Source organism: Martes martes (assembly GCF_963455335.1).
Source record: "Martes martes genome assembly, chromosome: 4".
NCBI lineage: Eukaryota > Metazoa > Chordata > Mammalia > Carnivora > Mustelidae > Martes > Martes martes.
In genome coordinates this window covers 119,970,655-119,994,649 of record NC_137891.1, presented here as the reverse complement: position 1 = coordinate 119,994,649, position 23,995 = coordinate 119,970,655, and the positions used below count along the sequence as shown (strand labels likewise).

At 35.5% G+C, this 23,995-nt stretch overlaps 1 protein-coding gene across 1 annotated transcript in view; it reads right to left on the bottom strand.

Annotated features, from left to right (window-relative positions):
• Positions 1–23,995, bottom strand: part of COL24A1 (collagen type XXIV alpha 1 chain) — a gene marked incomplete at both ends in the record, with an annotated part of 371,273 nt that overhangs the window by 324,948 nt on the left and 22,330 nt on the right. Inside the window, 3 exons of the mRNA XM_080801684.1 lie at positions 632–685; positions 3,258–3,311; positions 10,627–11,978. Of these exons, the coding sequence (XP_080657810.1) occupies positions 632–685; positions 3,258–3,311; positions 10,627–11,978 (1,460 nt within the window). The remainder of the gene's footprint in view (positions 1–631; positions 686–3,257; positions 3,312–10,626; positions 11,979–23,995) is intronic.

Below are 23,995 nucleotides of genomic sequence, written 5' to 3'. Positions count from 1 at the left end.
CATCAATGATTGAAAGGACAAAGAAGATGTGGTATAAACACACACACACACACACACGCACACACACATACACATATGCACACATGATGGACTACTTCTCAGCCATGAAAAAATGAAATCTTGCCATTTGTGACAACATGGATGGACCTTGAGGGTATTAGGCTAAGTGAAATAAGCCAGATAGAGAGATACAAATATTGCATGATCTCACTTATATGTGGAATTTTAAAAACAAAACAGATGAACAAATAAAACAAAATTTATGTATTCAGAGAACAGAGTAGCGGTTGCAGGGGCAGAGGGTGAGTACACACTTCCAGTTGTGAAATAAATAGGGGATATGATGTGTGGCATCAGTGGTGATCACAGTCAATGGTACTGCATACATATTTGAAGGTTGCCAGGAGAATGGATCATGAACATTTTCATCATAAGAAAAAAATTTTTTTGTAACTTTTAACGGTGATAGTAGCCGGTGATCACTTGCAGTATGTACAAGTGTCAAATCATTATGTTATATACTTGAAACTAGTATAATATTTATGTCAACTACATCTCAATTAAAAAAAAACTAAGGACCTTCTTTAATAATGTCAGGAAAATAATGTGATACTCACTAGTCTTCACTCACCTTTGGACCTGGTAATCCAGGTAACCCAGGATTTCCATGTGGCCCTGGTATGCCCTGCAAATAGTAAAAAGGTCAGATCACTCTTAGAACAGATCCAGATACAAATAATAGGCAATAAACAATGTTTATTGCAACGTTCAAATATTCCATAGCATAATTCATTAAAATGAATGTGACCTTTTTTTTTTCCTCCACACAAAGTTCTTTATCTTTTCCTAGATGTTGGATATTTCACTCTTGGACAAGAGATCTACACTAATTATAGAGGAGGGCTGTATTTTCCATCTTTTGATTCAAAACCCTGCCTTGAGATGTTTACCTCCTTTATTTTTCACCCCTCTCTCCAGCCATATTGCATAGTGCTACTTCTAAAAGCTGTGCAGAGTAAGAAGACTAAAAATAAGAAAGTGCAAATGTTTAATCTTCTGTTAACATGTGTTAACCCTTTCTGAACTTGGGTTTTTGTTTATGCCATTATGTATGCCTATAAGACTTAGTTTGTTTCACTTTGCCCCCCTACAGCTGCCCAAATCATTCTTCAAGTGTCAGCTAAGATCCCACCTCATTTTTAAGTCCTAACTACACTGTCATAAAGTGATTTCTCTTTCCTACTAACTTCCATAGAAATCGCTGCCTGGAAAATTCATTTGCAATTAATTGTATATGCTTTAAGACATTTCTTATACTGTTCAATCTGTTCTTTAAATATTTTATTGCTATTTTAACTATCTTATGACATGTGCCATTTAGTTCTAGGATTTTTTTGAAAAGGGACTGTTGTTCATATTACCAGTATAGCACTTGGAACATATTAGATACTCAGTAAGTATTTGTCAAGAATTGCTTCTATTTACCAACTATGCATAGATAACTGTGCTAATGCTTTATATTTCCTATTACCTATTTACAAATGAAGAAACTTAAGCTCATGGGACCAGCAAGCAGAGGAACTAAGATTCACCTCCAGAAAGCCTTCCAGGTGACCCCTATATTCATCTGGGTTTGGTACCCACTTCTGGGCTCTTCAGCCATACGTCTAGGTTAACATATAACATACAGTTAATAATTACTTATTTTTCAGCCTTTTCAATTCTGAATTGATAGAGCATTGTGTTTCAGAAAGGAGAGAGGCATAGGCAATGGCAATACCGGAGGTATATCTAGCAAAATCAAAACTAAGGAAAAAAGATGAGAAGTTATGACACATGCCATTTGTAACCTTCAAAAAGCAAATTTCAATAAAATAGGTGGAAAGATTATGGAGATTTACAAGTGAGTTATTGGTGGAGATGTAGGGCAATGGCATAAACTATTATTTTACAAAGCTCAATAGCGCAATGGTGAGCTAGGAGCATAACTTTAGGAAAAACTAGTGTCAGTGAAAGTTTGAGGGGTTTTTTTAAGGATAATTTGTTAGTTGTTGCCAAATGAGACAAACTCTAGGGAGAAAAAATAAAAAGTTGCAAGTTTTAAGATAAATAATGGAATCAGGATAAAACTGGGCACACAAATGAGATAATTAGTCTTGAGAAGAAGAATACTGTTCCTTCCTTAAAGAAAGGATTAGACAAATTTTAAAAAAAGATAAAAAGTAGAGAAGGAAACTGCTGCATCATGAGAATAGTTGGAGCCTCAGACGTTGAAGGTCATGCTGTAGGGAACAGCCTCCATGATGGAAAGGGAACGGAATTAGGGCAGAAAGAGATCCAGTTCCTCAGAAGAGTAGGACCCAGACAGAGAGTGAAGAGGATAGAAGTGGTGCGCCAGCTACGGGAGGGGGAGTGGGCGCATTCATGAGAGACTCTGAGGGGAACATGATAGGTCAGCAAGTAGAGAAAAATAAACCAAATGCCAAACAAAACTACCACCAGTGGGCATTCATTTAAGGCCTCATACAGACAAGAGTTTGTTGTGAATATGGACGACTCACAGTAATATTTCAGGATGATTTTTCATTATATTGTTTGTATGACAGATAAAAATCAGGATAGAAAGAAAGTGGATTGTCCATGGCATATACATTTGTCTTTGTAACAGTCGTAATTCCTTTTCTGGCTCTTAGAAGAATTCCTGTTAGTAAAAGTCCACATTAATTTTTTTCAGTTTCAAAAGAAATGAATTTTAACACAGCAGTAAATCTTTTTTGGACCTGTGTAATGTGAGAAACTACTGCTGATCCTTAAGGCAGCTTTTTCCTCAGGACAATTATTTTTCTAGTCCGTAGTTTCAGCATTTTCCACTATGTAATCCAGGAACGTACTATTTTAAGGCAGCCCACTCCTCTTCATTTCCCAAAGCAAATGAACTCCACCTTGAACTATCAACTACCGATGAGATCACTTTATAACGAAGAATAATGTTACAAGTAGCACTAGAAGAGCCACTAATCTACAAATTTGATAATCCTTCTTGGGCTTGTTCACAGAGAATGCTTTGGCTGGGTGTTTACTCTCAAATAAACAAGCTGCACATGTTCCCAAGTTTCTCTTGAATTGGCAAAGGTAGGGCTATGTTTGAAGATCCAGGCAGGTTTCCAAAAGAAGTACATACTGTACAATACTAGGAAGAACATACTGCAAAGTTACTAATTCTAACAGCAAGTGGGACATGGAGCCCATTTACTTACCCGTGGACCTCTCTTTCCTGATGGACCTGGGATACCTGCTGGACCCGGTGGACCCTTGGAAAACAAATGCCGAGATGTTAGACACTGTAATAGACACATCTTTTCTCAAAAGTCTCATTAAGATTCCCATACTAGGGCTTTTTTTTCAGTCCCCAGTTCCCAGCTGATGATGATTTTAAAGTAACATGAATCCCCTCACCCTAATCAGCAGGGGTGAGAGTTGAAACTCAAGTGTCCTCTTTAATCTGGCCAGAAATGGCAGCAGGAAGTCTGTGACTTATGGTTACAGCCACTGTATCTGGTTTTTACAGGGACCATAACTAGTAGTTTTGTGGGTAATTTTTACCTAACTTTACTTTTACTACTGAAGGCGGAATTCAATTTAGGGTTTGGAGACCGACAAATACAGGTTTTTCCAAACACATTTCAAAAGACTTGCCCTGAAAAATTAAAGCACTGACCATATTATGTTCTTTTAAAAGACTTATAGCAAGAATCTGTGTAATGTGTTAAATTGTTATAATGAGATCCTTCTAGTATATTCAGTAATAAATCTGCCTTACACCAAATACAGCATACCCGGAGGTCAGTAATAGACTTAAATAGTTTGCAAAACAAAGTATGAAAGCAAAAATTGATCCATTTTAAAGTGTTCTGAGTTCTTTAAATGTTACTTATTAAATATATCAAATAAGAAATAGGAAATCACTACTTTACTTCCTCATGTAATGCTTTCTATCATCTTTTTTACTTTAACAATCAACTGGGGCAGAATGAATGTTCATTTGGGATATGGTTAACACATTCATTCATTCATTCATCTTTCTTTCACTTGTTACTGAGCACTCTGCTGACATGGAATTATTCTTCATGTCTTTAGACCATATACATCTTCCATTTTACAAATATTCATTCAATATAGCCTTCAAAATAGTATGAACATTGAAATTAGACATACCAAAATTAAGTACTAGCCCTCTCATTAACAAGTAGCATGACCTAATGAGCCTCATTTTTATCAGGCGTTTTTTTCTCATTTCTCATTCTTGATATTAACTACTCTTTGAAATTTTCTTCTTTTACTTATATTACAGTCATTTTGAAGTTTTGTAATGTTCTTTATATATTTCTAACTGTCCATTTTCCTTTAATTGTATTTTTTCCTCTTATCCCCGAACTTGATAAAAACCTTTCATGTATTTCCTAATATTGAGAGATAAGTACTATTTCTATTCAACCTCAGACTGAGGGCATGCTCCTTCCTAAGCTGTACAAATATTTTAACAGCTATTATTATATTACTAGCATTCATCAAAAATTGACTTCCACTTATTTTTTTTTAATTGGAATTCTTTTCACAGTTCTGGTTCTGTTGTTATAATCAGAAATTAAAGGCTACTTATTTGAAGTCCCCCCAAAAATAAGAAAAATGAAAAATTAAATGGAAAATTAAAACAGAATGTCTAGTTTGGTTTATTGCCTTATCACACAACATTACAACAAAAGAAAACACGATTCCATTCACACTGAAAAGGTAACAACATTAGCTACTGGGAAAGAAAGAAAGTATATTTTATGTCATGATTGAAATATTTACGCTGTTTAATAAGCACTAAATAAAAATCAATTTTAGCTTTCTTCACAATTTTGCATTTTCAAATCTTTGAGAGCAGATTATTCAGAGGGATTTCTAGAAAACAAACTGGAAAACAAACTGATTTGATATGTCATGACTGATTGAGGAGAATAAGTTATTTTCTATAAATAAAGTTAAATACTAAAAATGGCACTTTAACTTTGAGATTATCAGTTATTAAGAGAAATTCAATGACAATTCAATGACAAGAACAGTGGTTTTGCAATTGTCCTGTCTAGATTCAAATCATGCCTCAAGCATTTACTAGCTGAATGACCTTGGACAAGTCAGTTACTCTTTCTAAGCCTTAGTTTCCTCATCTTTAAAATACTGATGATAAAAATACACTTTCCAAAGTTCCTGTGAACATTAAAGATACTATAAGTATAAAATACTTATAACTATTGCTGATACATAGTAGTTAACCAGTAAACTTTAAGGTAATGAATTTTTTAAAGGTGTATATGGGCACAACAAGCACTCAACTAATGTTAGTTATAATTACTAGGATAATTATTATATTACTAGTATATAAATATATACACTAAGGCAAATATATCCATTAGAACAAAACTTTTAAAACATAGTAATGCCTGGTCAATTAATCTTGGAAATCCTGTATCTAAATTTCCTTTTTTAATTCCTTCAGTCACTCATTCATTCACTCATTCGATAGACATTAGTAAGCATCAAGCCCTCCTGCAGCTTAAGACTGGATAAAAAGACACACGTTAACAGATGATCATGTAATTATACATTTTACTTAGTGATATGAAGGAAAAGAACAAGCAAGCAACAGAGAGATTAACAGGGTGCGCCTAATTTATTTGTTGTATCAGAGAAGACTTCCCTGAGGAGGTGCTAAGTTAGACTGAAGAGACAAAAAAGAGAAAAGAGGAGGAAGTAAAATTCCAGAAAATTGGAAGAAAATGAACAAAGCAAATGGAACAAAAAGCACAGTCTTATTGAGGAATTAAAAGAAAACTCAGTGAGCGTAAGGAAAAGGGGGACAAAATGAGGCTGCAGAGGTAAGAAGGAGCCAGATCACATATAGCTGCAGAGGTTACAATAAGAAGTCTTTCATTTATTCTAAGTGCTTTATTCTTCTGCCACTGAAGAATTTAAGCAACTAAATGATGTGATGTGATTTGTGTTTTTAAAAAGATCACTAGAGAATTTACATAAAATATGGCAGAATGAGAACATTTTTAAACTATCCTCCCTCTCTCAAAACCCACTGAAAACAACAAAAAAACACCAGAAGAAAAAACACCATCTCCAACGAAACAACGAAAGGACCACAACCACAAACCACAAAATATGATGATTATCTTCCAAATACTGAGAAAGTCTGTGGTAAGGAAAGATGTTGAGAGATGACCAAAAACAGAAAACCTCCTCAGACCTCAAATCTTGGACAGGCTGCAGATATCTAAATGCATGTCAGTCCTGAAAGTTCATTCCAAAAATCCTTTGATTAACAGTGGAGAGATTGAAAGGGAATGAGAAAGCTGCAATAGATGTGATTAATGACCCAGTGAAGACCCAGCTCCAAACACCCAAGAGTAAGGAAGGTAGATCTGAAGAAGAAAAACCCACCATTTTTATGATCTGCGACCAAACCTCCTAACCCCAGGAGATTGTTGGTGGTGAGAAGGGATAAAAGACAGGAGCATAAATCATCATATTGGTTCTTAGAGGGCCTGTGAAATAAAGGGCTTCATAACAAACTGTACACGAAAATAAGAGGAGATATGTTTCTGGATAGAGGACAAAATAAATATGATCAGATGGTGTTTAAAGGCAGCAACTTAAATCTGACACTGTGTACCACTCCACCTTACTTCCCTTTGCCCTTCCCTGTACTATTCTAAAACAAATAGTGGCCCAATTAGAGCTCTTTTTATTTTAAAAATGGCTAATAACCAGAAAGAAACCAGCAGGCGACCTATACATATATATCGAGGAGAGAGGGAAGTATGAGGACAGAAACATAAATTGAATGTAGATGAAAATTATTTATCAGAGGAGGAATTACTCTACACAACAGAGAAAAAGTTCAGACATAAAGATACAAAGAATTTCAAGATGCCATTTTTCTATAAAAAGCTCAAAAAAGAGTTATAAGAAATACAAGTAACAATGAAGGTAATGAAATGCGAACCAGAAGAGTTTACGAAAGACATGAAAAGAGCAAAAAAAAAAAAAACCCAAAAACCATTATAGATGAAAACCATGTCAGATACAATAACATCTGATTAAACACAATTGAAAAATCAATAAAGGAATGTGAGTGCAGGATAATCGAAATCACACAAAATGAAATAGAGAAAAGCAATCACATAGACATGTTTGTAAAAAAGATAATATTATCTATCACCACAAAGGACATCTAACATATACGTATGTTGGGGTGCCTGAAGAAGAACATGGAAAAATGGAAAAGAAAAATATTTGAGGATATAAGGGAAGATGTTTGTATAATGAAATAAAAATAATCTTCATATTAGAGGAATAGCAGAAAAACCTGATACAGACCTAAATAGGTTTAATGAACCTCAGAGATGATGAAAGAACTACACAGGTGAATGGCAGAAAAAATCATCACCTACAGGTAGGAAAAGTCAGGCTGGCCTCAGAGTAATAGTAGAGTAGTAGTAATATCTACTTCAAAAAGTGGGGCCACGATCCCCACAAAAGCTCATAATTACTTTACATTAATTACTATTCACACTTTCATCAGCTTTTTAAAAACCTACCTTTAGTCTTCTACCCTACACTTAAGTTGGACTCATGAAGTTCAACAGTGACTTTCTCATCAGGAGAGCTAATGTATTTCCTCCACTGTTTTTCAGTCCTCATACTTTTTGACTTGATGTAGCTTTTGGCACTTCTGATCAATGTCTTCTCAAAACTCTCTTTTTGGGCTTTCACCACAGTACACTATACACTATACATAGTACACTACATTCTTCTTTCCCATCTGACTGTTCATTCACATTTCTGCTTTCTTTCTGCCATAATCCCAAAGCAAACATTTCCCTAGATCCCCATGATTTGGCTCCTGACCCTATGCCAAACTCCTTTCCTATACTTCAACTATATTGCTAGGAAGACCCCCAAATCTATATCCCTATCTTAATCTCTCTTTTCCACTTTAGTTTCTTAACTTTTCCAACAGCTAACTGAATTTTCAACAGTATCTTCAATGTTCTAACTTAGTTTCCTCTCCTAAAATTGACTTCCTCTCCTAATTACTGATTTTAGTGATAGTATTATCATTCTCTCCATCCACAGACTTAAAACTTCAGACATTTTTTATTCTCTTCCTTTCTGTTTCATCCCTAGCTCCAATTAATTTCCCAGTTTTACCAAATCTTTCTTCAAAATATTTCTTATATCCTACCTCTCCTCTTCATTTTCACTGCTGTCATCTTAAATACTGTCCTAGTGTTACAACATCAAGATGATAGCAGGAACTTCTTGTCTGCACTGGGTGCTACAAACACACTGACTTCCCTATCAGTATCTCTGTTTAGAAACCTACAAAATTCCTCATGAGTACAAGATCAAGTTAGAACCATCAGTTTGACAATTAAAACTCTCCATAACCTGACAACATCTAGCTTGGGTCTTATATGTGTCTAACATAATTTGCTCTAAAATCATGAAAGATTGTGAGCTTTAGAGGCCGAAAATCTGAATCCAAACTCTGGCTCTGTCATTTATTAGCAACGTAGTTATGAGCAAGTAAAGTAACTTTTCTGGGCTTCAGTTTCTTCAAATGAAAAATGAGGATAATAATACCAACCTCACCAAGGTATTTTAAGATAAGATAATGAATGTAAAGGGCATGGTAGAGCATCTGCCACAAGGTAAAAACTCAATAAATAATTGCTGTTATGCCACTTTTCCTATATAAAAAATAGACCAGTTCCTTTCCCCTGTCAAAAATCTATCTGTTCTTTGAGGTCTAAGTTATAACTAACTTTGTCCACAAGAACCTGTTCTGAACAGCTCAGCCTCAAGTGATCTTTCATAGGAATCTCCTCAGAAAATATTTCCCTTAAAAACATTTGTACCCTCTAACTTAGTTTGTAAGCTCTTTCTGAAGAGTGACTCTATTATACATACTCTGTGTTCCTGCTTTGCCTAGCAGAAACTACATAAATATCTTTTAAATATTATTGCTTTATCTACCAGTGTTGAAATGACTATTTGGGGATTTATAGAATAGTTTAATGCTCATCTCATCATACTGACCTTTTCTGAAGAAAGTAAATGGCTTCCATACCTATTTGTTTAATATGACCCACCCAGTAGCTCAGTTTTATTACTAAGATGTTAATAACATTGCTATAGCTGAAAAGAGTTTATTTCTCTATAATAATATATTCTTCAGATTTTACTTTAAAACCGTTAAACAGTCAATCTAATAAGAATTTTTCTAGGATGTCTGGGTGGCACAGTCAGTTAAGCTGCTGCCTTCAGCTTACATCATGATCCCAGGGTCCTGGGATCGAGTTCCACATTGGGCCCCTTGCTCAGTGGGGAGCCAGCTTCTCCCTCTGCCTTCTCTGCCTGCCATTCCCCCTGCTTGTGCTCAACCTCTCTCTGACAAATAAATAAGTAAAATCTTTTTAAAAAATTGTTCAATACCTATCAATACACTTCAAGCAAGAACCACAAAGGAAACATAAGCTACGCAAGTGACATCATCTTCTCCCATTCAGTGGCTTCTGGAACCAAACCAATGACTCAAATTTTATTTTTATCAAAGAAAGAAATATTTTAAGATATATTTCAGTCAGCTTGTAATTAGAAAATTATTTTCTAAACACATATAGGTTCCTTACTTAAGATATACAAATATAAAAGGCAAAAACATGTTTCTGATGTGATTTTAAATAGATTTAAATAAGTTTTAAATGACTTAGAAATTTTTCAAATGTTCATCTGTAATTGTACCTACACACAAAAGAATTTCAGAGCTGAAAATATCTGTCTAGTAACTCATAGTTTTGTCTATATATTATTAAATAAGTGATTTGGCTGAGGTTTTTTTCCATTGAATAGACAGATGGGCTGTTAGCCATTTTTTTGTACTAGATAGCTGGAGATTTTATTAATTCATAAATGTAAATGAACCATATCATTAGAGATTTAATGAGATATGTCATTCTTAATAGATACTATTTCATTTAGAACAATAATGCAAGGGTTTCCTTTTTTCCAGTCAGTGAATCACTACAAAATTATCTCTATCGAAAATAAATTTTTATAATCTATTTTAATCCACTTGATATTATTTTGTTGAAAGATGTGTTTAATGATTATGAATTAATTTAATTGATGTGTTTAATGTATCTTTCTTTAGTGTACTACAACTTCTTCATATTCTTCTCTTAATATGACTATGTATTAAGTCTATGGTTTTTCTATAAAGAATGCTGACCTATATTTAGCAGTTGAATTCCTGATTGAATTTCAGCTGGACAAGAAAAACCTATAGTTTACTCATCACTTTACCAGAATTAAGTAACCTTTCAGTCTGCCAATAAAAACAACAACAAAATACAACATTTGAACCAGTGTTGCATTCTGGTTAGATGCATTATAGTTAACAACAAATTCACTCACTGTAGCCAGGATACATTTCTGTACTGTTCAGTCTAGAGACTTCTTTTTGATAAGCTAATACATTAAGACAGATTTAAAAAAACAACAACTTACGGGAGGTCCAGTGTCCCCTTTTGGCCCTCTTAAAGTCTCCATTTCGAGCATTGCATTAAGATCCTCATAATAATAGTAATAATCATAAAGGTCAGTCTCATAGCTACTTGCGATGGGGTAGGTAGCATCAGGATCAAATTCACCTTCTTTCCTCAGGTCAAGATGATTGTCCACAGCTGGTTCATCTGTCACTCTGTATAAGGTTGTGTTTAAAATCTGTTGTAGTTCCATGAGTTCATTAGTGTGTAGATTTGCTGTGATAGCCTTCTTGAGATCAGTAATTGTTTCTTGTTTCATATGTGGAAGAACAGATGATATTTTCTTAAATGGTGACAAACCAGTTACTCTATCATTATGTTGTGTGACATTGTCAAACATATTTGGGAGAGAACTAAATTTTTCCTTGCTATTTGTTCTTGACTTATTGAGATGACGGGTCACTGACAGGCTTACATTTGTCTGAGTATGTTCCTCAGTGATCATTTCTTTGGCCTGAATTCCATGGTTTATAAGATCCACAGCAGAGACATTGCTTGAATGAAGAGACTTTGACTGAGCCTTTGATATCTGGTGTCCTTGTTGTTTACGGACTGTTGCAGATTCAGTATTTATGATATTTGGGATGCTTTTGCCTCTGGTAAATGTGTCTTCTGACACCACTTTTTCACCAAATTGTCTGGACAAAGGAGAGTTTTCCAGTATCTCAGCTGATACAATGGTTGTATGAAGAAGGTTTATCTCAGGGCGACAACGCTGGCTCACATATCTGCAATAATCTGCAGATGCTTCTGCAGAAGGAATAACGTCCAGCTGACATACTACTCCTTCAAAATGGACAGAATTATTATTCATACTTCCTAAGGTAAACACACTGTGAGGATCAAAAGTCTGAACTTCCAAAAGAGTCTCTCTGCTAAAATATTTCTTCCCACACTCAACATACATTGAGACAACTTGGTTTCTAACAGTAATGGCAAATGAGTGCCATCGCTCATTGTGAACACTGTAGTTGAAAAATACAGACTGCTTTCCTCCAAGGTATACTACTAATTTTTTAGGTAATAATTGTACTCCTAATTGCAGTCTATTTTTATTTCTAATGCTGAAGAGAAATGCATTGTTTACTCTATGGGACTGCAACCCAATTAATATTGTAAATGGCTGTTCTAAGTTGATTGGTAAAACTTTCAAAAGAGGTGACTCAATGTAAGTATCATTTGTTAAAATGACACCTGATTCTGTTAAATGGACCCCCTGAGGTAATGGTGTAGATGATGATGGTACAGCAGTCACTGATGATAGGTGCCTTACATCTTTGCCTCCAAGGCCTAGTTGATGAAGAATGTCTATGCCTGGGAATTAAAAAGAGAGAGAGAAAGAGAAAGAATCTTACTCTTAGGCATTCGTGTGTTTACATAAATGTTTGAATATGAGAGCATATTCCTTGTCTGTATCAACAGTAACCCCTAAAATAAGCATGCTCTATCAATTTCCAGGTAATGAGATATGGAGAGGAAGAGTAAAATGTTATACTCAGTAATTTGACACACACACATACATACACACGCAGCCATGGGTGTGTGTGTGTGTGTGCACATGCACACACACTAATATTCCTAAACCCAAAATTTAATAAATGTTCTCTCATTTTTCCTGATCAATTAGGAATCTTATTTGTTACTCCAATGAATATTATTTAACTTAGAACTTAAAATTGACTGACTTCTATGTTAAAGAGAAACAAATTTATACAAACAAAAAAAATTTATAACTTGGAAACCATTTTATAAGTTAAGTTCACATAATCTTTTAAACTATATTTTTTCAGGCTACATTCCCTTACAGTCTTTTGGGAACTTACAAGTCACATAAAAGTTTCCCCTATGCCTAATACCTTAAGTTTGCTACACATAGAATATTCAGTCACCTTGGCTTCTACCATGTGAGGGCATACCAAGAAGTTGGCATTCTGCAAACTGTAAGAGCTCTCACCAGAAACAGACCATGCTGGCACCCCAGTCTTGGACTTCTGGCCTCCAGAACGAGTGCATCTTGTCTGGATCACGGTTGATACATTCAGTTATACATCCCTTCAACCACCTCTCCACAAAATGACTAAGAGGAGGAACACCAAACAGAGGAAAAATTCAGAGTCTGTGCCCTCTGCCACAGAACTACTGAATATGGACATAAACAGTATGTCAGAAAGGGAATTCAGGGTAACAATTATCTAGGCAATGGCTAGGTTGGAGAAGACCATTAGTGACAACATAGAATCTCTAAGGGCAGAAGTGAGCCAATCTGGCAGAAGTTAAAAATGCTATCAATGAGATCCAATCTAATCTAAATACTCTAATAGCTACGGTAACCAAGGCAGAAGATAGAACTAGTGATCTAGAAGACAAAATGATAGAAAAGAAGGATCAGAAGGAGGCCTGAAACAAACAGCTTAGAAGCCATGAAAACAGAATTAGGGAAATGAATGATGCCATGAAACATTCCAATGTCAGAATTATTGGGATCCCTCGGGGGGGGGGGGGGAGAAAGAGAGAAGACTAGAAGATATATTTGAACAAATTCTGGATGAAAATTTCCTTAATCTGGGGGAATGGAACAAGTGTTTGGTCCTAGAGGCAGAAAGGATACCCCCCAAGATCAACAAGTCTAAAAAGACATCCAGACACTTAATTGTGAAAATCACAAATCATAATTTCAGACAAGAGCTCCTGAGGATAGCTAGGGGGAAGAGATTCCTTACATACAGAGCAGGACCATCAGAATAAGGTCAGACCTGTCCAAAGAAATCTGGCAAGCCAGAAAGGGCTGGCAAGACATATTCCGGGCACTAAATGAGAAGAACATACAGCCAAGAATACTTTATCCAGCAAGTCTGACATTCAAAATGGATGGTGAGATAAAGAGCTTCCAAGACGGGCAAGGTTTAAAAGGGTGTGTGACTACCAAGCCAGCACTACAAGAAATATTAAGGGGGGTTCTATAAAAGAAGAAAAAACCCAGGAGTGACACAGAACAGAAATTTACAGAGACAATCTATAGAAACAAAGGACTTCACAGGCAAGATGATATCAATAAAAACTTATCTTTCAATAATCACTCTCAATGTGAATGGCCTAAATGCTCCCATAAAATGGCACAGCATTGCAGACTGGATAAAATGACAGGACCCGTCCATATGCTATCTATAAGAGACACACTTGGAACCTAAAGATACATCCAGACTGAAAGTAAAGGGATGGAGAACTATCTTTCATGTCAATGGGCCTCAAAAGAAAGCTGGGGTAGTGATTCTCATATCAGATAAATTAGTTTTAAGCTAAAGACTATAGTCAGAAATACAAAAGGATACTACATCATTCTTAAAGGGTCTGTCCACCAAGAAGATCTAACAATTGTAAATATTTATGCCATATGGGAGCAGCCAACTACATAAGCCAACTGTTAATCAAAAAAAGGAGTCATATTGATATGAATACATTAATTGTAGGGGATCTCAACATGTCACTCTCAGTAATAGATCATCCAAGCAGAAAATCAATAAAGAAACAAGAGACTTGAATTACACTTTGGACCAAATGAACCTTATAGATATATACAGAACATTCCACCCTAAAACAACAGAATATTCATTCTTCTCAAGCACACATAGAACCTTCTCCAGAATAGACCACATACTGGGTTACAAATCAGGGCTCAACTGATACCAAAAGACTGAGATTGTTCCCTGCATATTCTCAGACCACAATGCTTTGAAACTGGAACTCAACCACAAGAAAAAGTTTGGAAGGAATTCAAACACCTGGAAGCTAAAGACCATCCTACTCAAGAATGTTTGGATCAACTTGGAAATCAAAGAAGAACTTAAACTATTCATGGAAACCATTGAGAATGAAGACACATTGGTCCAAAGGGGGAAATACATAGCCATCCAAGCCTCACTCAAAGAATCTGAAAAATCCCAAATATACCAATTCTCTTTATACCTTAAAGAACTGGAAAATCAACAACAAATTAAGTGAACCCCACGCATAAGAAGGGAAATAATCAAGATTAGAGCAGAGATCAATGAGTTGGAAAGTAGAGATACAGTAGAACACATCAAAAAAACTAGAAGCTGGTTCTTTGAAAGGATCAATAAGATAGATAAAGCCCTGGCCAAACTAATCCAAAAGGAAAGAGAGAGGACCCAAATTAATAAAGTTATGAATGAAAGGGGAGAGATCACGAATAACCCCGAGGAAATGGAAATAATTATCAGAAATTATTATTAACAGTTATATGCCAGTAAGTTAAGCAATCTAGAAGAAATGGATGCATTCCTGGAAACCTATAAACTTCCAAGACTGAAACAGGAAGAAACTGACAACCTGAATAGACAAATATCTAGTAATGAGACTGAAGCATTGATCAAAAACCTCCCAAAAAACAAGAGTCCAGGATTTGATGGATTCCCTGGGGAATTCTACCAAACATTCAAAGAAGAAATAATACCTATTCTTCTGAAGCTGTTTCAAAAAATAGAAACAGAAGGAAAACTTCCAGAATCTTTCTATGAAGCCAGCATTACTCTGATCCCCAACCAGGCAAAGACCCCATCAAAAAGGAGAATTTCAGGGGCACCTGGGTGGCTCAGTGGGTTAAAGCCTCTGCCTTTGGCATGGGTCATGATCCCAGGGTCCTGGGATCAAGCCCCACATTGGGCTCTCTGCTCAGCAAGGAGCCTGCTTCCTCCTCTCTCTCTGTCTGCCTACTTGTGATCTCTACCTCTCAAATAAATAAATAAAATCTTAAAAAAAAAAGGAGAATTTCAGACCAATATGGATGAATATGAATGAATATGAATGCCAATGAATATGGATGCCAAGATTCTCAACAAGATCCTAGCTAATAGGATCCAACAGTACATTAAAAAAATTATCCACCATAACTAGATGGGATTTATCTCTGGGATGCAGGGGTGGTTCAATATTCACAAGTCAATCAATGTGATAGGACAGATCAGTAAGAAAAGAGAGAAGAGCCACATGGTCCTCTCAATTGATGCAGAAAAAGCATTTGACAAAATACAGCATCTGTTTCTGATTAAAACTCTTCAAAGAATAGGGATAGAGGGAACATTCCTCAACTTCATAAAATTTGTCTATGAAAAACCCACAGCAAATATCATCCTCAATAGGGAAAAGCTGACAGCCTTCCCTCTGAGATCAGGAACATGACAAGAATGTCCACTCTTGCCACTGTTGTTCAACATAGTACTAGAAGTCCTAGCAACAGCAATCAGAAAACAAAAAGAAATAAAATGTATTCAAATTGGCAAAGAAGAAATCAAACTCTTTCTCTTCACAGATGACAGGATATTTTATATGGAAAATCCAAAAGACTCTATCCCCAAACTACTAGAATTCATACAGCAATTCAGTAATGTGGCAGGATACGAAATCAATGTACAGAAATCAGTTGCTTTCTTACACACTAACAATGAAAATATAGAAAGAGGGAAACTAGAGAATCAATTCCATTTACTATAGCACCAAGAACCTTAAGATACCTGGGAATAAACCTAACCAAAGAGATGAAGGATCTCTACTCAAGGAACTACAGAACACTCATGAAAGAAATTGAAGAAGACACAAAAAGATGGAAAAGCTTTCCATGCTCATGAACCAGAAGAAGAAACATTGTTAAAATGCCTACACTGTCCAGAGCAATCTATACTTTCAGTGCCATCCTGATCAAAATTCCACCGGCATTTTTCAAAGAGCTGGAACAAACAATCTTTAAAGTTGTATAGAACTATAAAAGACCCCAAATTGCTAGGGAAATGTTGAAAAAGAAAAACAAAACTAGGAGCATCAAGTTGTCTGATTTCAAGGTTTACTACAAAGCTGTGATCTCTAAGATAGCATGGTACTGGCATAAAAACAGACACATAGACCAGTGGAACAGAGTAGAGAGTCCAGATATGGACCCATAACTCTATGGTCAAATAATCTTCAACAAAGCAGGAAAAAACACCTAGTGGAAAAAAGAGAGTCTCTTCAACAAGTGGTGCTGGGAAAATTGGACAGCTATGTACAGAAGAATGAAACTCGACCATTCTCTTATACCATACACAAAGATAAACTTGAAATGGATAAAAGACCTCAACGTGAGGCAGGAATCTATCAAAATCCTAGAGGAGAACTTGGCAGTAACCCTTTCGACATCGGCCACAGCAACTTCTTTCAAGACATGTCTCCAAAGGCAAAGGAAACAAAAGTGAAAATGAACTTTTGGGACTTCATCAAGATAAAAAGTTTCTGCACAGCAAAGGAAACAGTCAACAAAGCAAAGAGGTAACCCACAGAATGGGAGAAGATATTCACAAATGACACTACAAAGGGCTGATATCCAAGACCTATAAAGAACTCCTCAAACTCAACACTTGAAAAACAGATAATCACGTCAAAAAATGGGCAGAAGACATGAGCAGATACTTCTCCAAAGAAGACATACAAATGGCTAATGGACACGTGAAAAAATGTTCACTATCATTAGCCATCAGGGAGATTCAAATCAAAACCACTTTGAGATACCACCTTTTACCAGTTAGAATGGCCAAAATTAACAAGACAGGAAACAAGTGTTGGAGGGGATGTGGAGAAAGGGGAACCGTCTTACATTGTTGGTGGGAATGTAAGGTAGTGCAGCCACTTTGGAAAATCGTGTGGAGATTCCTTAAGAAATTAAAAATAAAGCTACCCTATGATCCTGCAATTGCACTACTGGGTATTTACCCCAAAGATACAGATGTAGTGAAAAGAAGAGCCATATGTGCCCCAGTGTTCATAGTAGCAATGACCACAGTTATCAAACTGTGGAAAGAACTAAGATGACCTTCAACAGATGAATGGATAAAGAAGATATGGTCCATATATACAATGGAATATTACACTTCCTTCAGAAAGGATGAATACCCAACTTTTGTATCAACATGGACAGGAGTGGAAGAGATTATGCTGAGTGAAATAAGTCAAGCAGAGAGAGTCAATTATATGGTTTCACTTACTTTTGGAGCACAAGGAATAACATGGAGGACATTAGAAGAAGAAAAGGAAAAGTGAGTTGGGGGAAATCGGAAGAGGAGACAAAGCATGAGAGACTGTGGATTCTGAGAAACAAACTTAGGGTTTTGGAAGGGAGGGGGGTGAGGGGATGGGTAAGCCTGGTGGTGGGTATTAAGGAGGGCACATATTGCATGGAGCACTGCGTATGGTGCATAAACAATGAATCTTGAAACACTGAAAAAATAAAATAAAATAAAAAAAAGACTATACAGTCATCTTGATATCTCCTAGACAGGAGAACTTTAATTCCTATTGATGATCACATACTGCTTCTTTCCAGAAACAAGTTTCTTTTGCTTCCATTATTTTCTCAGGCCTCCACAATAATTTTTATCCAAACAATTTTTAGACTCTTTTTATTTTTTTTATTTTTTATAAAGATTTTTATTTATTTATTTGACAGACAGAGATCACATGTAGGCAGAGGAGATAGGCAGAGAGAGAGGAGGAAGCAGGCTCCCTGTCGAGCAGAGAGCCCAATGTGGGGCTCGATCCCAGGACCCTGGGACCATGACCTGAGCCGAAGGCAGAGGCTTTAACCCACTGAGCCACCTAGGCACCCCTGGACTCTTTTTAAATATTTGTTATATAATATAGATTTTATGTAATACAAATTTTATATGATTATTGTCTTTCTAAGTTTATTTTTATTGCAATGTTACTAATAGCATACTGCTTATCTCCCTTATCCAATTATAAACTCTTGGAAGACAGATTCTGTGTCTGATTCATTATTGAATATCTACTATTCTTGCCATGCAAATATTTCTACAATTTCTAAATTAATGAATTTTCCCCACCAGGATTTTATCAGATGCCACATTTATCTCTAGAGTCTTATAAAATTAAATACAATTTGTAAAGAATGATGAATCATTTCTCAGAGATACAGAACAGTTTAGTCAGCCATATGATCACTATGATTTGGGGGGTTATAAACCTTCCACCTGTATCTTTGAACATATATAACCATCTCTAACAGGAAATATCAAAGAATATTAATTCATAACTGTGATAGGCAAGAAAAAAATAAAAGTTTTTGAACATCAACCAAGAAAATTGTGAAACATCTTAGTTTTTGTTTTATAAGAAATTAATAGATAATTGATAATTCATGTTTATTACAAATAGCAAACATAATGGCAAATATAACTCATGCATAATCTAGCAATACAATTAAAATATTTTCTCAGCAGAGAGCTTTACAAAATACTCAAGAGTTTTTATTTTAAAGTTAGAACTACTGTCCTTTTTTTTTTTTTAGATTTTATGTATTTATTTGACAGAGAGAGAGAGAGAGATCACAAGTAGGCAGAGAGGTGGGCAGAGAGAGGGGGGAAGCAGGCTCCCTGCTGAGCAGAGAGCATGATGCAGGGTTCGATCCCAAGACACTGAGATCATGACCTGGGCCGAAGGCAGAGGCTTAACCCACTGAGCCACCGATTTTATTTATAAAGTAGTTATAGTTTTATAATAGTTTTAAATGTTATAAATGTTTATATCTAAGAAACAGTATGACAGTATCTCTCAATCTTTTCCACCAAAACATTAATAACAGTGGTTTAGAATTACATATGTCTCCAGGGATTTGGGGGAGTATTTTTAAAAAGGTCCCATAAAAGCACAAAAAATATCTTGACTTCTCATATTTTATAACTATAATTTAAGAAAAACTTTAATTTTACTCTATAATATGGCCATTTTTTAATATAAAATATAAATTACCAGCTAAATCAGTTAACTATCCCATTCCCAATCTTCGCTGAAAATTTATACTCCTGAAACATATATCTGCTTAGTCTGTAACTTTGGGTACTCTTGCTCAATAATATCTGCCTCTGGGGGTGTGTATATCTCAATCTGAGAAGTAAACTATGTTAGAAACACTGCTCCTATGAAAATCACAATGCTTACTGTGCATATAATCACATATTGCATGAAAATTATCATTCTAAGATTCCAGATAGGTTATCTTTACACAAAGGAAGTGCCACATTTATGTGGTATGATAACAAGGGCTGCTCCTTGCCCAACAAAAACTTCTCCTTGCATTTAACAATAACCCCTGCTCTCTCGTACCACAAATTTCTCACACTATTAACGGAGGTATTACTGGAAAGAGTATTATTTTTAAACTTCATTATATATGTGTGTGTGTGTGTGTTTTAATATTTCATATATATTTTCCTTTAATTCTATTTTATTTGAGTTTTTATAACAAATAGCTAAGTTAAAAAAAATCTTTAAAAATTTGCTCTTCAGTAAGTGTCTTGTTATTGAACCATCCTTGCATTCCTGAAATAAAATCTACTTGATGGTTATATATTATTCTTTTGATATCTTTCTGGGTTTTTGAAGAATAACATATGTAAAACAATCAATCAATATTTATAAGTTAAGACTGGTCTATGTTTTTTTCTCTTATTGTACTGTCTTTTTCAGACTATAATACTGATTCATTATTTTCTCTGGCCTAATTTAAATAGAAGTTATTAGGTTAAGTTTTAAAAACATAAAGTACAAATTAGACACCATTCTCTAATCACAATGCTAACAAGTTAGATTTTAATAACAAGATGAGAAAACAAACAAACAAAACCCTTTAACTGGAAAATGTAAAGGTTTTCTCCTAAATCATTTGGGTCAATGGGAAAACACAAATAAAAATTACATGGTTTTTAGAAAGCAGCAAAAATGAAAATACTGCAGATCAAAATCTATGGGAGAAGGCTTTAGAATTACCTTTTAGAAAGATTTATATTTTTATTCTGTTACCTTTAAAATTATAAATGTACACAATGTCCCTAGTCCTCTTTATTTAGACATATCTATTATTTCTTTCCTATGAATACTGTTTCCTTTTTCTTTTTCTCTCTTCTCCCCTTTCCCTTACCATCTAATACTAGCCAATAGAATTAGCTTTCTTAGCATTTGCCTTTTTATTATTAAATATCCTGGTAGTATTTTTATTTACTTTATCACCCTTGGATAATATTAATTCCCAGCTTCAACATATAAGCCAATCAGCAAACTTAATGCACTTCCTATCTTTTTTCCTTCTTCCCCTCCGTTTTGTCAGTGATTGTACCATTCCTACATTAATTCATATGGTAACTTATATGCAGTTCTGCTCCCACATTTTCTTCTGGTAAGTAGAGGCAGTCTTTTGCAGTCATTTTCTCAGTTATTTCTTTTTTGATGAAGTTTGTCCTCTATAAGTCTCCTTAAGAAGCATTCATAGAAAATTTTCCTGGATGTTTGACTTTTTAGATGTGTTTATTGGTAGCCTTGGATCTTAAATTTCATTGGATTTAAAATTCTTTGCTGTTACTTTCTTTCCTTGAATGTCTTATAGATAAAATTCTACTATGTATAGATGTGGAATGTTAGAATAGAAAAATCTGAAGACAGCCAATTTTAGTTCTCCCTCTAAGTGACTCAATTTTTTTTTTCCAACATGCCCCTAAGAGATGTTCTTTATCTTTGAAGTGAAATGCAGATTTTATTAGAATATGTCTTTATGGGTTGCCTGGGTGCCTCAGTAGGTTAAGCCTCTGTCTTCAGCCCAGGTCATGATCTCAGGGTCCTGGGATCGAGCCCTGCATGGGGCTCTCTGCTCAGCGGGGAGCCTGCTTCCTGCTATCTTTCTGCCTACTGCTCTGCTACTTGTGATCTCTTTCTTTCTGTCAAACAAATAAATAAAATCTTAAAAAAAAAAAAAAAGGAATTTGTCTTTATATTGACCATTGTGGGTAAATGTTCCCACGCATATAGGATGCCCATTTGTTGTACAGACCCAAGTTGTATTGTTATTGTTACTTCAGCAAAGTTTTCAAGAATTATATCCTTGAATATTTGTTCTACTTTATACTTTTGGTTTTCTTCTTCAAAAATTCCTATTATAAGGACGTTTACTCTCCACTGCTATCTTCTATGTCTATCATTTCTCCGCAATCATTTAAAATGTTATCTTCAGTTCTGTTTGATTTTCTCATTTCTAATTTTACCATGTTTTCTATCATGTCGAATCTCTCTTTGTGCTCCTTCCAATCTCATCTTGATTTATAAAAAGGGTTTTTTCCTATGACATGTTTTCTGAGTTCTACAAGCTTGCAATTCATATCCTTTTAACATCTTGCCATATCTTCCTTCTCTTGAGTTGTTATATTTCTGTTTTATTATCTTCCTTCATAGAGGTGTTTTTTTTTTATGTGTGCATTTTCATTTTGCTGCTTTCCCCTATATTTTCCTTACTGTACCTTTCTATTTATGCTGTGCCAGTTGCTTTTAGTTACTTACAATTTCATGGCCCAACAATTTATAGAAGGATGCTGAGGGAGAAGAGAGAGGGCCATGCCTTCCAAATTTCAAAACCCAAAGGCTTTTTCAGCATTACCAGCTTTCCTTCTCAAATGGCTTTTTGATATAGCCCCACCTTCTCTAACTCCACCCTAATCTAGGAGACCTTCTATAGCCAGCCCAGCTGGCCACACGTTACTCTCCTTCCCCGGTATCCACTCTCATTGGTATATGCTTCAGAATGAATCCTTCACCTTATGAAGCAGATTTGTGCATGTTCTGAGACCTGTCCCCACTGAGCCATTTAGCTATTATCTGTGCTTCCTTCTTGTACTTGCTCCCAGTCAGCTTCTGTCTTCCCCAGATCCTGTAGCACTTGTTTTGTACAAGCATTCAAGGTTAAGGACTTCAGGGTATGTGCCTCATCTTTAAGAAATGTGTGGTTCTGCTGGAATGTATATGCTTTTCTCAGGATATTTTAAGAGTTTGCAGGTTTCATCAGTCCCCTAGTTTTGCTGAAAATGCAGTTTTCAGGGTTATTTATTATTTCATTTATCTCTTTTTTCATGTGATATCCAGAAACAGAAGTGGGAAGATAATTATCTCATGGTTTCGTGTTTATACTTAATGTCTGTACCTACTTCACAGATGAACAATCTGAGATCCAGAGAGATTACATAACCCGGTCAAGGTCATACAGCTAATAGTAGAAATGGATATGACTCCAATCAGTCTAGTTTCAAAGTCTATAATCTTTGCCCCCCACACTGCCTCACAGCCACTCTCTTCTCCAAATCACCTCACATATCCCTTGGCAAGCCTTGTTAATTAATCATAGCAGTTATTTCTTCCCACAGAATCTTGTAATTGGGAAATACTGTCTAGGTAGCCACCAGAGTTGGTATCTGAGTGGATATCTAAATGTTAATGCAGTTTTAAACTTTCAAATCTTAGTGTCAATATGTTTAGCAAATGCTCTGAGCAGATATTGATAGAACAGTGAACTCTAAAGGATAAAAGGCACAGATGAGAGGGAGTGGGAAGAACAGAAGAAAGAAAGTCTTCTATCAGAGGACACACTCTTTATTGTTAATTTAGGTCTGACACTGGATATCAACTAAACTGCAATTTAGAGGTTAAATTTAGATAATTGGTAATGTGGGAAACAAAGGCAGAGGAGAAATTGTTAAATTTCCTTACTACCTACAGCCCATCAACAAGTCCTTGAAATAGACAGAGTGACTTTCCTCCAGGGACTCAACTGTCTCAATGTTAATACTTTGCTAAGGCTAAAAGGCAACCTTAGCCCAATCCCCAGGATCCTGTAAGTCTACTTTAACATATAAAAATTCCTTTAGAAATTTCCTTTATCTCTAAACCCTTCAAGATATGTGTTGACAATCATCGCCCAAGCATATGGCCTCGTGACTAAGGTTTTATTAAATGGTAATAAATTACTTTTTCCCAACAATAGCTAGCCTCAAGGTCCTGGAAACCTTGCTCCCAAAATTCCTTACAGACTTATGCTATCTCTAACCCCCTCCCAACTTGAAAGTATATAGTGGGCCACTCCTCATGACTCCAGGGCAGCTCTTTCTGCCCAGGAGTCCTGTCCCCACGCATTCATAAAACCACCTTTTTGCATCAAAGATGTCTTAAGAATTCTTTCTTGGTTGTCAGCCTTGAACCCTTATATCTTTTCTTTCATCAATTGGTACCAACGAATACAGCAAGAAAAAACTAAGTTGTCTATAGTAAGTTACTTGTTTCATGAGGGACCCTAACCACAAAATCGATCTAGTTTGTGTCACTTTGGAAATCAGTTACTATTTAAAGAATACTGATTATCAACTAGGCACTCGACGGCTTTGAATTCTTTTTCATTAAGAAATTTTTTTTCCTTTAGAAATTTTTTTCTAAAATTTTTTTAGTATATTTGGCACACA